Below are 14,118 nucleotides of genomic sequence, written 5' to 3'. Positions count from 1 at the left end.
TATAAATTATTTAATTAAAAGGTGGTACAAAGAATATTTTTATGGTTTAAATATCCTCAACCTTCAGTTGTTTCTTTGTAAGGGTAAAAATGACAATTCCACATTCTATTAGAATTTTCATAATGATCAATAATGGACAATGATATCAACATAAAAAATTAAAATGAGCAGGACTTGAGTGTTAAAATTTAGAAATACTATTTGGTTAATTTAATTTTAAAAAGAAACATGAATTGTAGCTCAATTTGTTAAAAAAAAAAATTACAAAGAATATATTAAGCAAATAAATTTATGGATTGTATTTCTCTAACGACTTTTATATGCAGATAAATGATCATAATGTTGGTGGTCTGATCATTGGCGACCCGATAGTTGGGGAGTACGATGAGACCGGCGAAGGCTTGCGAAGGGTTAGTCTTAAAAAAATTTAATTTAGTTATTAGTCTTTAAAAATTTTAATTTAGTTAACTCATTTTTTAAAGCATATATTCATTTCATTTTTTTCTTTGTTTTTTCATTTTATTAGGCCAAGCATACCAAAACGTTCATGAAAGATTTTGATAAATATATCACCACAAGCTATTGCTACCAGAACGAGACAAACTCTAGTGAAAGTTCTACGAGGACATTGAAAGAATTTGAGGTAGCTTGTCAAAAGCCCTTCTTAGATGAAGTTTCGGCAATGAGCATAATGGCACAATGCTTCTGTGATAATTGTGGTGAGGTTTCTGATAATGTTGCCCTTGTGAGAGGACGGAGCATTCATTTTGGTAGTAATGAAGATTAAGATAAATATTATTAAAGGGATTGATGATGTTTGTGGGTATCGTCGCTACAAACCCTCACGAGACTAAACTCGTCCACTAGGGCTGCCTAGGGGTTTAAAGGCTTGTTGCATACGCTAAATGCAACCGTGATTACCTGCGAAAGTGGTGTAATAGGATTTAATTTATTTCGTTTTTTACTTTTAATTGAAAAACTTTGTATTTGAATTCACTAGTATTCAATTACTTACACTGATAAAATTATTTATTTTAACCATCTCCCAATACTATAATACCTGAGATGAAATTTTCTTAGAAAATTATTCATGATGCCAAAACAAGCCCTTCAAAGAACTAACAAGATTAGATTTGGTCACAAGGGCAAATGGATCTGGAATTAGGAAAAAATTCGACGCCAAATATTCCAAATACAACATAACTTAAATTTACCATAAATTCTTCATCTTGGCCCATGTGTTGCAGCAGAACAATCGTCGAATAGTTTAGCTTAAAACCATCGTATGGGTGTTAAAACGACTAGTCGTTTATCGTCCTCAACTTTTTCATGCATGCATTGATCCCTACTAAGCAGAGAAAACTATATCTGTCATGCATTATTGCTTTAATCAATTCTTAGAGGAATCAGAGAAAATTAAGGCATAATCTGGATGAAGGAAACCCTATGGCTAAAGCAAGGGCCATATTTGTCGGCTTTACTTGGTACAGAGATTGTTCCGTGAATGTTCCTCTAATTGTTGCTGTGAAATTTACATTAAGAATAAAAAAAGGAAAATCATATTTCTCATTTCTCATTCAATACTATTTTCCACCCCTCGTCTTCTTTATTTCTTAATTCCCTTTTTTTTTTATTCTTCGTCTTCTTCTTGATCGTTCTTCTTTATTGTTAATTTCTTTCTTTTTTAATTTTTTAGTTTCATCTCACGTACACAATGGATCGAACTTAGGAACAAGAATTCACAGATAATTCTTCACATTGAAGACTTCCTTTTACTGTTTACTAATAATTCTTTGGAGACAAGAAATAATTATGGCTGATCATGTTAGTCATAGCCGGTAATGATTTGATTGATTTCACGGTTTATCAATTGCTAAAATTCATACGCACCAAATAGTGAGATGTGCACGGACTATACCTTTCAAGTCTATTATAACCGCAAGATTTCTTCTACACACACGTTAATCCTACATATACAACTTATTATCCCGTTAACAGTGCGTTCATCCATTTATCACTTTGTAACGTCAGTTGGCATCCACAAGCAAACATCTTCTGATAATCTAATCAGACAATTCCAAGAGTTACTATTTCATAAAAGAGTAGGATTATTTATGCTGTAAAAATTACCTTGATCGCTTCATTATTCTATGCACTAATATATTAATTTTAAATAATTAAGTTTTAGTCTTTTCAAAAAACAAAAAAAAATAATTAAGTTTTAATGAGTACATTTTAAATCCACCGGATTAGTTTCAAAATTCCTTTACTCATTAAAACCATTGTTAAAATTTAAAAGTTTATATTATACTTTATAAATCCATCTTAATACCTAATATACCTTTGAAACTAATTCATGATTTTCTGCAACTTTTTTCTTCCATTCTTCTTCTTCTCCTTCTTCTTCTTCTATCTATCCAACCCGTAACCTGTTCATACCCAAAAACCAAATCCCTCAACTTATTAAGTGGAATTAATTTTTTTGCCCATTATTGTCATTAAACCGCTATAAAACATATATAATATCATGAAAAAATAAAGTAATAATAAAACTATAGTTGTAATCAATAATCAATTAAACAACTAAACTAAAGCGCACAATATTTTTCAATGGCATGGCTTTCCTCTTTCTTATATAGTTCGAATTCAATGAAATAGATTTGATTGTTTGAATCTAGAATAGCTTGACTAGTGATATAGTTTTCACCAAATCCAATATTTAACAACTCAGTTTGATCTGTTTTCAACTAGAGGAGTTGAAGAAAAATTAATAACTATGAAACAATTTTTTTTTTCTGTATACATTAAGCAAATTTAGAGATGACTTCAAGATGAAATACGCATTATTAAGTCCATAACAGTATCTTATGTTAGAGACAATTTAATAATAAATTTTTTTAATACTGGTTCAAATGAGAATTTGGGTTCAAATAATCCTTCATTAAGTTTTCTTTTGTACATTATTTATGATTTTAAAAAAACCTTACTTAAACTATTTTAATTCTCATGGTTGCAATTTTGAAAGTTTGCTTCACCCTCTCCGTTTGTTTTTATGCTTTTATGGGGCCCTCCATCATCTTTTCTTTCCATATGCATTTTAATGTTAATATTTAGTCAATCGTGTAACATCAAGTATATCTATAAAATAATGATACTAACAAATAAAGTATCAATAAACAAAAATGAAGATTTTAACATCTATATTTTCATATGGGGCTTGCCTTTAATTTTTAGAATTTAAAGACCGACATTTAAATTTCAATTGTAAGATATTAGTAGTCAGCTGAATTCCCTCCTCAAAGTAATATAAATTCGTAAAGTGCAATGGAAAAATCTCTTGGCGATATTATACTCCAGCAGATGCAAAGTAGACAACTAGACTGGCCAAATTCTGAATGTTGAGACTTTTAAAGATTGAATTTTCTCTTGTTGCCTTCATTGAGAAAATGACAGAGAATTAAAAGAGAGAAAGTTCATTCTCACCGCATAAAGCCTAAGAGAGACAAAATTATTAATCTGACTCTCGAATCTTCAGGTCTTCACAAAAGAACATATAACAAACTTGAAAAAAAAATAATTGCCCCTTCAGATCCAAAAATCATTTTGCTTCTAATATTGTTTTGCATGCTTTAGCTGTAGTAATTAGTTACTTTCCGTGTAATCAACAAAACCCCAAAAAAACGACACTAGAAACTGTGGTTTTGATCATATGTGATAAAGTGAATTGAACTTCCCAGCAAGGGCTTCAATCTAAAAAGCAAATAAGCCATTCTTTGTGATTAATTAATTACAACTTAATTACTTAATTATTTCTCTTGCATACGTAATTAGTTGACTTTTTTTTGGCTGTAATAAATACCATGAATTGTAAGAATCATTAACCTTCTTATAGGCCTCATAGATGATCGTATAGATAATGCTAATAAACTTTCTTCAAATTAAGTTCATTAATTTCATATTTCTGTCCTATATTTATGCTTCCAAAATGGATAATTTTCTTGAGAATTTTCAACATACTCAGTTATTTCTTGTCCAGTGTTATTCTAACAACTAAGAAAAATAAGAAAATCTTTTAAATAAGATAAATGAATTTCTCAAAACTAATCTATCATCAAACAGATACATATCCACTTGCCTAGTTGCCTTGCGGATTAATTAATCCTGCATTCTTTTTAGCACTGTAATAGCATAATCACATAATCACGTTAGTATCAATAATTTATAATACTTGTTTGTTAAAAGCGGAAAATGGTGCATATGTACATAATTACTGATACTTTTTATAAAGTGTCAGAAACTAAGTGTCAGTAAAGGTCATTTTTTTAGTAGTGAGTGCACCTTGCCTCATGGTTCTCTCCCCTTTTACTTTTTCTCTATGGTTGGTAATCTGTGAACCACACGAGCCTCTAAACCGCCTGGTGCCTTTAGGCACGTTATAGAATGATTTTAAGCAGCGTAGGACAGATCTTAAACCATGGCAGCAAATACTCAAGGCAATAAATTGACAATACAATAAAAATACAGCTGTTACGTTATTAAAAAATTCCAATTTGAAAATACGATTAAAACTACTGAAATATTTATTAAGAGAAATTTATTGAATCTCTTTCATCTAATCATAAGGAGACAGAGATAATCTTAAAGAATCCAATTATAAAAACATGAACGTGAGAGATAAAGAGAGATTGTATTTGACTATATCTCTGTTTCTTTTTCATTTTAAATTTAAAATTACCTATTTTACAGGTTTGTTAACCAATTAACATAATTTTCAAATAATTAAAAATTTTCATTAATATAAATAATATGTACTGTTGATTAGATCTAACGGTATATATTTCCCACACTACTGATACCGTAAAAAAATTACGGCATCATAAAGGGACCCTTGAAAATATTATTATTATTATTTTCATAAATGCTCCAAATATAAGATTTATAGCTCTTAGAATTTTATTTTTTTTTCATAAAGGGTCCCTTTATTCTTCTTGGTTGAAAGCATAAATAAAGGGTCCCTTTATTCTTATTCTTCTTAGTTGTTAGAATAATATTGGACAAGAAATAATTGAGTATGTTGAAAGTTCTCAAGAAAATTATCCATTTGGAAGCATAAATATAAGACAGAAATATGAAATTAATGAACTTAATTTGAAGAACGTTTATTAGCATTATCTATACGATCATGCATATATGAGGCCTATAAGAAGGTTAATGATTCTTACAACTCATGGTATTTATTACAGCCAGAATAAAGTCAACCAATTACATATGCAAGAGAAATAATTAAGTAATTAAGTTGTAATTAATTAATCACAAAGAATGGCTCATGTGCTTCAACAGGATAAATTAATTATGTATGCTTGGGCATGTGGATTTTGTGAAGGAAATTATACGCCAAGAGCCAGAGCTTGCTGAGAAGTTAAGACATAATTATGGAAGATATACTAATAATAATTTCAATGCTATTATTTTTCCTCAAGCAAATAGTCCAGAAATATTTCCATAAATAAGCCTCAAGCAAATAAATCAATAGCAACAATTCATATACATTGTAAATGTAATATAAAGTGTAATCAGTGACAAAATAAAAAGTATTCATTCATAAACATAATTTACAAAATATTGTTTCATAAATACAATACATTTTCACTTTGTATTTTTCTCATAATTAAGCCATTTCAATTTGACATTTGGATCTTCTATCTCATTAAATAAATCCCTTTTCACTTTGTCCGTAAACAACTGACTAGCAAATAACCACACTTTACTCCCAGCCTCAATGTTTGGTAAAGAAGCAACCACTTCCAATGCTTTATAAATCTCTTTCCCACTTGTATCATTTTGAGAGTTTGAAGTTGTGTTCCTTTTCTCTACTGCATCAATGAGACGATCAAGCTGCCTTGACAGTTTTACAGCACCTCCTACTTTGTTCCCTTTTAAGGCCACTCTTTTACCTTTGCTTCCCTTACTATCATCAGACACAATATACTCATCAGAGTCAGCAGTACTCTCAACACAAAGAGATTCAGATGCGTCATTACTCTCTAAAGGAAAACCAGATGAGGGAACCCAAACATGCTCACCAGTAGCCACAGTGTTCATGAACATTAAATTTATTTTTTTCTCCAACTCTGGATCAATACCATTTTTTCCGAAATCTACTGAATTGCAGATTTTCCTTTATTTTCTTTTCCCACCATTCCTCACTTGCATCAATTGTCCTCAACCTATGATTCCACCCTAAACCAGCTTCCTTACCAATCAAATTCTTCCACAATTTCCAATCAGTTCTAAAAGAATCCCATTTATTTTTCATTTGAGTTCTGTTGTAATCTAATCCAGTTTCTCTAATGAACTCCTTAATCAAATTTTCATATCCTTGGGAAGTCAAATGAGTCCCAGGACGATGTCCGGCATCCACCTCTTTAATGCATAAGTCACAAAATACATCTAAAGTCTGGGGGTTCCAGGTAGCCTTACTAGTTGAGCTATTAGACATAATTTCATACACTTAAACCTAGGAAAAAAAAATATTTCTTTGTCAAACAACAATACAGGAAAAATAAGAACATAGAAGTTAATAAAATTACTAGAATCTTGTTATGGATGGTGGAAGGAAAAATAATTCGATATTAAAAAAATTTAAAAAAAAAAAGACAAACCAGAACAAGTTACTTTAGTTGTTACTTTACTTGAAATACTTTTAATCAAACACTTAGTTTACTTGAAATACTTTTCCAGCAAACAATAATGATCATAGCCCACGAATAGAAACAATTACAAGAAAGTCAATAAAGCAACAAAAGACAAACCAGACTAGGAAACAAAGAAATTCAACTAAACAATCATTAGGTACAAACTGCAATTGCATTTAGCCTCACAATCTCAAATTTGCTACGTGCTTTGATATTTCCTGTACTATTCTTTTGGCCCATCCCAAAGAAATTGGATAAGACCTATACAATTGCAATTGCAACACTTTCCCCCTTCTTTTGACTGTGCCAAAACATCAACTTGAAATCCGGAATTTGACAAACTTCCCTTTGTTTACTGAAGCATAGTATTTCATAACGTAGGCATGCATTTTATTATTTAATGTTTTGTAGAACTAGAAACTCAAATCAAACAGGGGCTGTGCATGTCTACAAAAAGCAACTACAAAAATAAAAACTACGATAAAAACAATGGTTACAAGCAAATAAATCACACATGACCCATCACCCATCAATTTATTCTAAACAAAAGCCCCAACATTTTATGAACGAAAAGGAAGAAAATGAAAAATTGCTTGCAATAGAGTAAAGGAGCACTAAAAAATGAACAACAGGTAGAGGAAAACGCACCACTGACAGAGGCGTATGAGAGTGGCCAGTGTCGGAATCGCATCAATTGGAACTCCCACAGTCGGAATCGTGCTGATGAGAATGGGTGTTTAGGGTTTGTTTAAAAAAATTGATTTGAAATAGAACTCCCACTGACACGACTGTTTGATAAAATTAAAATAGAATAATATATAAGGCTAATTTAGTAATTAAACTTGCAGCTGGGAAAACAAATCTGCTAAATTGTCAAAACCCAGGTATAAGTGTTACCAAACACTTTAGTAGCTGGGCTTTGACAACCCAGCTACCTCACCACACTCCCAAACGGGCCCTTAGTGCACAAAGGTCACAACTGTCTTGAAACCACACAAGACCCGAAGTTTTTGAATTAACTGATATCAATTAACAAGGAATAAAATTAGAAACTATATATGTCTAGAAAGATTTATTCCTCAGGAGTTCAAAGAATTTTACGGTTTTCTATTTGAAGGTTTCTACATGAATATATGGCTTAAAGAATGCTGACTGCTCAGAATCACTGAAGCAACCAACTTAAAAAATGTATTAGTTCTTTGTTTCAGCCTCTTTCCCCTAGAAGCATGACTGCCAGACATTACATGCTCATTTTTCTTACATTTCTACATGTTTTTTTTTGTTTTGTCAAATTATCGAACAAGTGTTTGATTTTAAAGCATTGGTCATTACATGGTTACATAGCTGAAATCTCCACATAACCATCTCTCTACTCAACAACAAAATAATCATAACAGTTCTAAATATCAAATTACAAAGAATATATACAGTACTAACTTTGTTGATCAATATCCATTGCTTTCTTGTAATGATAGCTCCTAGATTTACCTTGAACATAGATTTTTTGAAAACTCAAAAACTTGATTAATTGCCAAAAAACTCTACTCAAATTTATTTAGATTGATTGACCAAAAACTCCACTCAAATTTGTTCCTTGATGAGATATTGTTTGCTGCTTGCAAATATGAGTTTGAATTGTGTTTTATTGATACGAACTTATTCTACCAACAGTCAGCGGTTAACAAGTTGTATTTGTTAAAATAAACCGTGTGGGATCGTGTAGTTTGCTCAAGTCCGAGAAATTTTAGTGACCACCCCTACAATTTTAAATATTCTCACAATTTCACTTAAATAACATATTTTGTTTAATTACACAAAATTCATGGGAATACTTAATTACATTTTAAAGTTTATTTTACTATGTATCCTTCACCATTCATTATTGGCTTTTCGTAATTTTATTAAGTAATAATGTCAGGCCAAACATGAAAGAGTTTCAACATTTAATTAATTTGAAAACTCAATGCGATACTCAAAATTGATAAAATAGTACTTAATTCATATCCTTAATGTTATAAGATAATTCGATTATCATGTAATCAAAATAATTTCAAAATTTATCAATCGGATATAGTTTGTGCGGTTAGATTATTTTATTCTAATGCATGGCCATGGAAGATTAACGGAAGTTATATGTGTATATATATATATATATCCAGTGGTGCAATATATGCAATAGCCTTTGATTTCTCATGGTATATTTTATTGGTTTACTAGCTTATAAAACCATATGCAAATGCTGAAAATTGGACTACAGTTTGAAATATCACGTGGTATATCTCATTTGACATTAGATTAATGTATCTAGTGCCCATAAAATATGGTTTACTTTATTAGTCTACAAATTAGCTTTTGTTAATATTTATATTTCACATATCAATTCATAATACATTATGGTAATTACGACTTTAATTTCCCACCTATTAATAAATAGGGGTAAATAGAAGTACTGAATATGTGTGTGTGTCCATTACTTCATATGTTTTAATAACTACAAGGAAAATCACCTCTACTAACCTTTTCTCGTGCCATTTTTATTACATTTTACCAATTGTCTTTTATAATACTATTTTGTGAAAGAAAGCTAAAATTGACTACTCAAAAATGTCTTTATATTTTTTATTACATTTTACATAAAATTTTCTTAATTTAGCCGGCTTTAACATACTTATTAATATTCTTGCTGTCTTGCATCCTCATTCTACGTTTTTTCGAACGATTTTCCTATTAATGATTCAACAATGTTTTTCAATCCTCGACAAGTTTGAAAAAAAAATAAATTTGATGCTCTTCAACTTTTAATAATTATTAGTGGAATTCAAGTGATCACGGGTACAAAACACAACTATTCAATTTAATTAATTAGAAATCTACCTACATATTCAAATTTATGAGTGAGTCTGAGTGATAATGACTCAAGAAATCGTGCTGACTAATAAGACTAGCCGACAATTTTCCTCCCGAGGAATTATATTGATAACATTTCAACTGATTGTTGATGATGCTAATTAAAGTTATTGAAATTTAAAGATATTATCAGCTGTTGATTTGAATATTACTCCAATATAGAAAATGCTACAAAAATTTAAATTAATTCAATTTTGCGCCAACTGTATAAAATCTGTATCATCCATCAATGTTATATCCATTGGGAAAAAGAAAATCAATTTTCCACCTAATAATTGCAAATAGTATCAATTTCCACCCTTGAGTCTTGACTAAAGAATACGACCTGTTTTTATTTTTTTGCCTGTTTTTATTGTCCTTTCACTTTCTTTAATTTTTGTGCTTTATGGATTTGTTTGGCACACTTTTTGCATTAATTGTATTGTGTTACGATGTATTGCATTAGGATATCTACATTGCAATATTATGTTTGGCGCAACATAGACAATATTATGATAATAATATTATTTTTATATTGATGCCAAAATTAAATTAATATTATTTAAATTTATTAATATTTTAGGATTCCATTATTAATTATTGAAATTAAGTATTAAATAATTATTTTTATATATTAATTTTATAATAAACATGATTTAATCATATACTATGATTAAATAATAAAACACTACAATACTATGTTATAATATTAATAATATTATATTATAATCTAATTTATCTCTATATATTAGTTATTGGAATATAGTATAATCATATTATAATGTAGTAAAATTTAATATTATATTTAAAAGTATAATACTATATAATTACATAATATAAATTAAATTAAATTATATTATATTTATAAAACAATATGATATTAAGTTATAAATTAATTTTTATTGAATAATAAATGATAAAATAAAATTAAAATACTTTTTTCATATTTAAAGTAAATAATTAAAATGATTATATTTAATGAAATAAAATAATGTATAATCATTTATTAATTAAATATTTAGGTGTGTTACTATCTTTTATTATTAATTAAATTAAATTTTTATTTAAATATAAATTAATATATAATAAATTTAAATTTCCTATAATTCATTAAATAATAAAAGTTATATGATTATAATTAAAATATAAACAATGTTTGAATATAATACAACTGAAACCCTACCACCGTCTCCCCTGCGAATCTATTTTATACACCTTTTCTTATATTAGCCAACTTTTAAATGTAGTGCAATGCAACTAAAAATTTTAACCAAGCATGAGTTAGCATAAGAGTAGTGTTTTAATGCAATTGCAATACAATGTAATGCGAGTTGCCAAATGTATCACAAATTATAATGTGACACAAAATGAAAGTGATGGAAGACTTATATCCTTCTCAAAGAGAACATTATTAATAATTAAAAAAACTGATATAAATGGAGTTTTAATACCTTTTATATTTAAATCCAAAATAACGTAAATTTATCAAAATAGGTAAAATCAAGTTATTTTTACATATTACATGCACTAAAATAAATATAAAACACTGACTTCCAAAAAAAAAAAAAGAAAAATTGAGCTAAACTAATAAAACTAAAATGTATGTATATTTCTTAATAATATTACGCTAAACTAGTTTTCCAGAAAAAAAAATTCTTTTATAATAATTTTTTATAAATGTTAATTTTAAATAATAAAATTATTGAAGTAATTGATTTTTTTTATGTATTTATATGGGGGTGAAAAAGAAATTTTTGAATTTCAATATCAATAAGGGTAAAAAAAAAGACCAGTTTAGAAAATGAGATTTTTATTCCACATTCTCATTTTGAGTGGTCCTATAAAATTGATTCTTATTATGGATTGTATTTTCTGAAAAATAAACAAGAATGTGACTGATAAACAAGCACACCATCAGTTCAATTCCGTCGATATCCCTTCTTATTTAAATACCATTCTTATTTTTTCAAAAAATTAAAAAAAAAATAGAAGACTTCCGATTTCAAGGGCAAAGTTTGCAATAAAGTTGACATATTAATTTTGCAACAAAACAACAAATCTACCACTCACCTCTTGCTAATGGTAATAGCAATCATAATCTGGCAACATTTTATTGGAGGGATATTATATACATAGATTAGAAATGGGATGTCGAGAATATTTTTGCTTCTAATAGAAAAGGGAAAATAAGGGGAAAAAGAAAAAAAATAAACTGCATATAAGAAGTTGGAGACTTCCGATTTCAAGGGCAAAGTTTGCAATAAAGTTGACATATTAATTTTGCAACAAAACAACAAATCTACCACTCACCACTTGCTAATGGTAATAGCAATCATAATCTGGCAACATTTTATTGGAGGGATATTATATACATAGATTAGAAATGGGATGTCGAGAATATTTTTGCTTCTAACAGAAAAGGGAAAATAAGGGGAAAAAGAAAAAAAATAAACTGCATATAAGAAGTTGGAGCATCCATGTATTATTTATCTAAGGCGCAACTCCTGATGACCAATATATTCCGTTTCTTGTTCGTGTATAGTTTATGAAAAAGCTTAATGTATGCTTTTCAAACAAATAATAAATAAATATAATGTGCCATGAGAATTTGGATTATAAATCACCGTAACCATAACAGCACCCAGTGAAAGCTGATAGAAGCCTCCATTACGCCTTTGTTTTACTCTGGAGGCTTGTATCAGCTGGAACTTTCTTTGCAAATATTCTTGGAAAGACAAGCTGAGCCACCTTAAGAGCCTCAATTTCAAAGTCTTGCTAACATCTCACTACACAAGAAGAAAGAATTAATATGTGCTTAGATAAAAAATTAGCATAAGCTTAAAGGTTTTAAATAACTAGTTACCTTGTAGCCTCCACCAAGACTGCTCTTATGGTTTTCAATGGAAAAACAATTTCTGGCATAAGCATATCTGCATTTTCACCTGACACAAATGTAGATCAAAGTACCCACACCTTAATTCCCAACCCTCGAATTTCACTCGTTTCCTTTTCAAATTTCCATTATTCGAAAAAGGGGGAAACAGACGCAAACCTTTACCGAGGGGTTTAGGCTTGGATCCCTCGAGTAGCTTGCTAACAACTGACCCATCAACTCCAGCGCTATAAGCAATCGCGCTCACCAGCATCTGCAGATGCAGGCTCAACCAATCAGAAGGCTCTGAAAAACTAGACATTTTGTTACCAATATTCTCTACCATGATTCACTCTTGAGATACATAAAAGATAAGGCTCATGCCCCATAACGAAAACCACGCATGCATTTTGTGAAGTATATGTCACTTTTCACCTTTCAACGAGGAATAATCTTAGCAGCCCTCTGCCTTTAGACAGATAGACAATAAGAGCTTTTAGAAATATCACATACATAATTAAAAAGAAGAATAAAGAAAACCTCAAGAGCATATTGGATAGCTTGAACACCAATCTTCTGACCATGGTTAGCAGTTTGCAATTTATCCAACTCCTTGCAGGCATATAAAAGTGACATCACACTAACTGCAAATGCATCAGAATACATATAACATTTGTATGTCATGCATCAATCAAACAAGATAGACCAACAAAAGCCAAAAATATAAGAGGTTTACCAACTCCTTCCTTTGCAGCCTTGACAGCATTTATGGCATTAGCAACTCTATCCTTCTTTTCACGCACTTCAGCTTTATTACTTCCACAGACCTTACAACAACAGCACCCGTTTCATTTCAAATCAGAATACTTCCTTACCTAACATCTCTAATTCAACAATCTTTCATCTCAACGAGCCAAATTTCATTTATAGCATGATGCAACAACAGAATAAGATGCAGTCATGTCTTCTAAATGCAATTACTGTAACCAAACAAGCAAATTGAATTCATCTTTGGCACGTTCCTATTAGCAAGGAATATATACTTCTACCAAAATCCAGTTCCAAAACTTCACATATATTATAATGTCTAATTGACTGTTTGGTACTGTTTTTCTTCTCTTTTTCCCATTTTAAAGTATCAAAGTATTTGTACGGTATCAGTCTACTCTATACTTCAATTATAATCATATGAAGATGGGAATGTAATATGAATCCAAAGAATTAGTCAATTAATTAAATCATTTTATCCAAAATGACCTGATCATTGATCCTCCCTATAAATGAGTTTATTCAACTTTTTTAATAGCAGATAAAAGAAAATTCAAATTTCTTGGCTGGCCAACCAGGATTTAGAGTTTAGACCTGGTCATGACTTGGCCCAAATGGATCGTGCTAATAGGTCATGTTAGGCTGAGAACTTTCATTCTATGCCCAGCACAAGTCAGTTTCAAAGCTCTTGAAGAACTAATTTACAATTCCAAATAACCAAACCTTTATAACAGCAGCGAGATAAGAGTGCTTTGTACAGCTCTCTTCAGGGAAATCTTGTAAATTTTCCATTGTGAATCTCCACTGTAACAACTGCAACAGACATATTTAAGAAAAGAAAATTAGCGAAAGGGTAAGCAAGTTGTCCAAAAATATAGAAACAGCCCAAAGAAGCAC

General features: G+C 29.8%; 1 protein-coding gene across 7 annotated transcripts in view; it reads right to left on the bottom strand.

Moving 5' to 3' along the window:
• Positions 1 to 12,038: 12,038 nt before the first annotated feature.
• The window catches only part of LOC102624268 (chaperonin CPN60-2, mitochondrial-like), a 43,595-nt gene continuing 41,515 nt past the window's right edge, over positions 12,039 to 14,118 (bottom strand). For all 7 annotated transcript variants that reach the window (XM_052433773.1, XM_052433790.1, XM_052433788.1 and 4 more), the window contains 6 exons: positions 13,945 to 14,034; positions 13,190 to 13,280; positions 12,994 to 13,097; positions 12,634 to 12,727; positions 12,445 to 12,523; positions 12,039 to 12,367 (listed from right to left, as the gene is read on the bottom strand). In XM_052433773.1, the coding sequence (XP_052289733.1) occupies positions 12,346 to 12,367; positions 12,445 to 12,523; positions 12,634 to 12,727; positions 12,994 to 13,097; positions 13,190 to 13,280; positions 13,945 to 14,034 (480 nt within the window). In that variant the 3' untranslated portion in view covers positions 12,039 to 12,345. The remainder of the gene's footprint in view (positions 12,368 to 12,444; positions 12,524 to 12,633; positions 12,728 to 12,993; positions 13,098 to 13,189; positions 13,281 to 13,944; positions 14,035 to 14,118) is intronic.

Source organism: Citrus sinensis, chromosome 2 (genome assembly GCF_022201045.2).
Source record: "Citrus sinensis cultivar Valencia sweet orange chromosome 2, DVS_A1.0, whole genome shotgun sequence".
NCBI lineage: Eukaryota > Viridiplantae > Streptophyta > Magnoliopsida > Sapindales > Rutaceae > Citrus > Citrus sinensis.
Note: the sequence above shows the minus strand (reverse complement) of the source record. Positions and strands in the feature narration are given on the sequence as shown.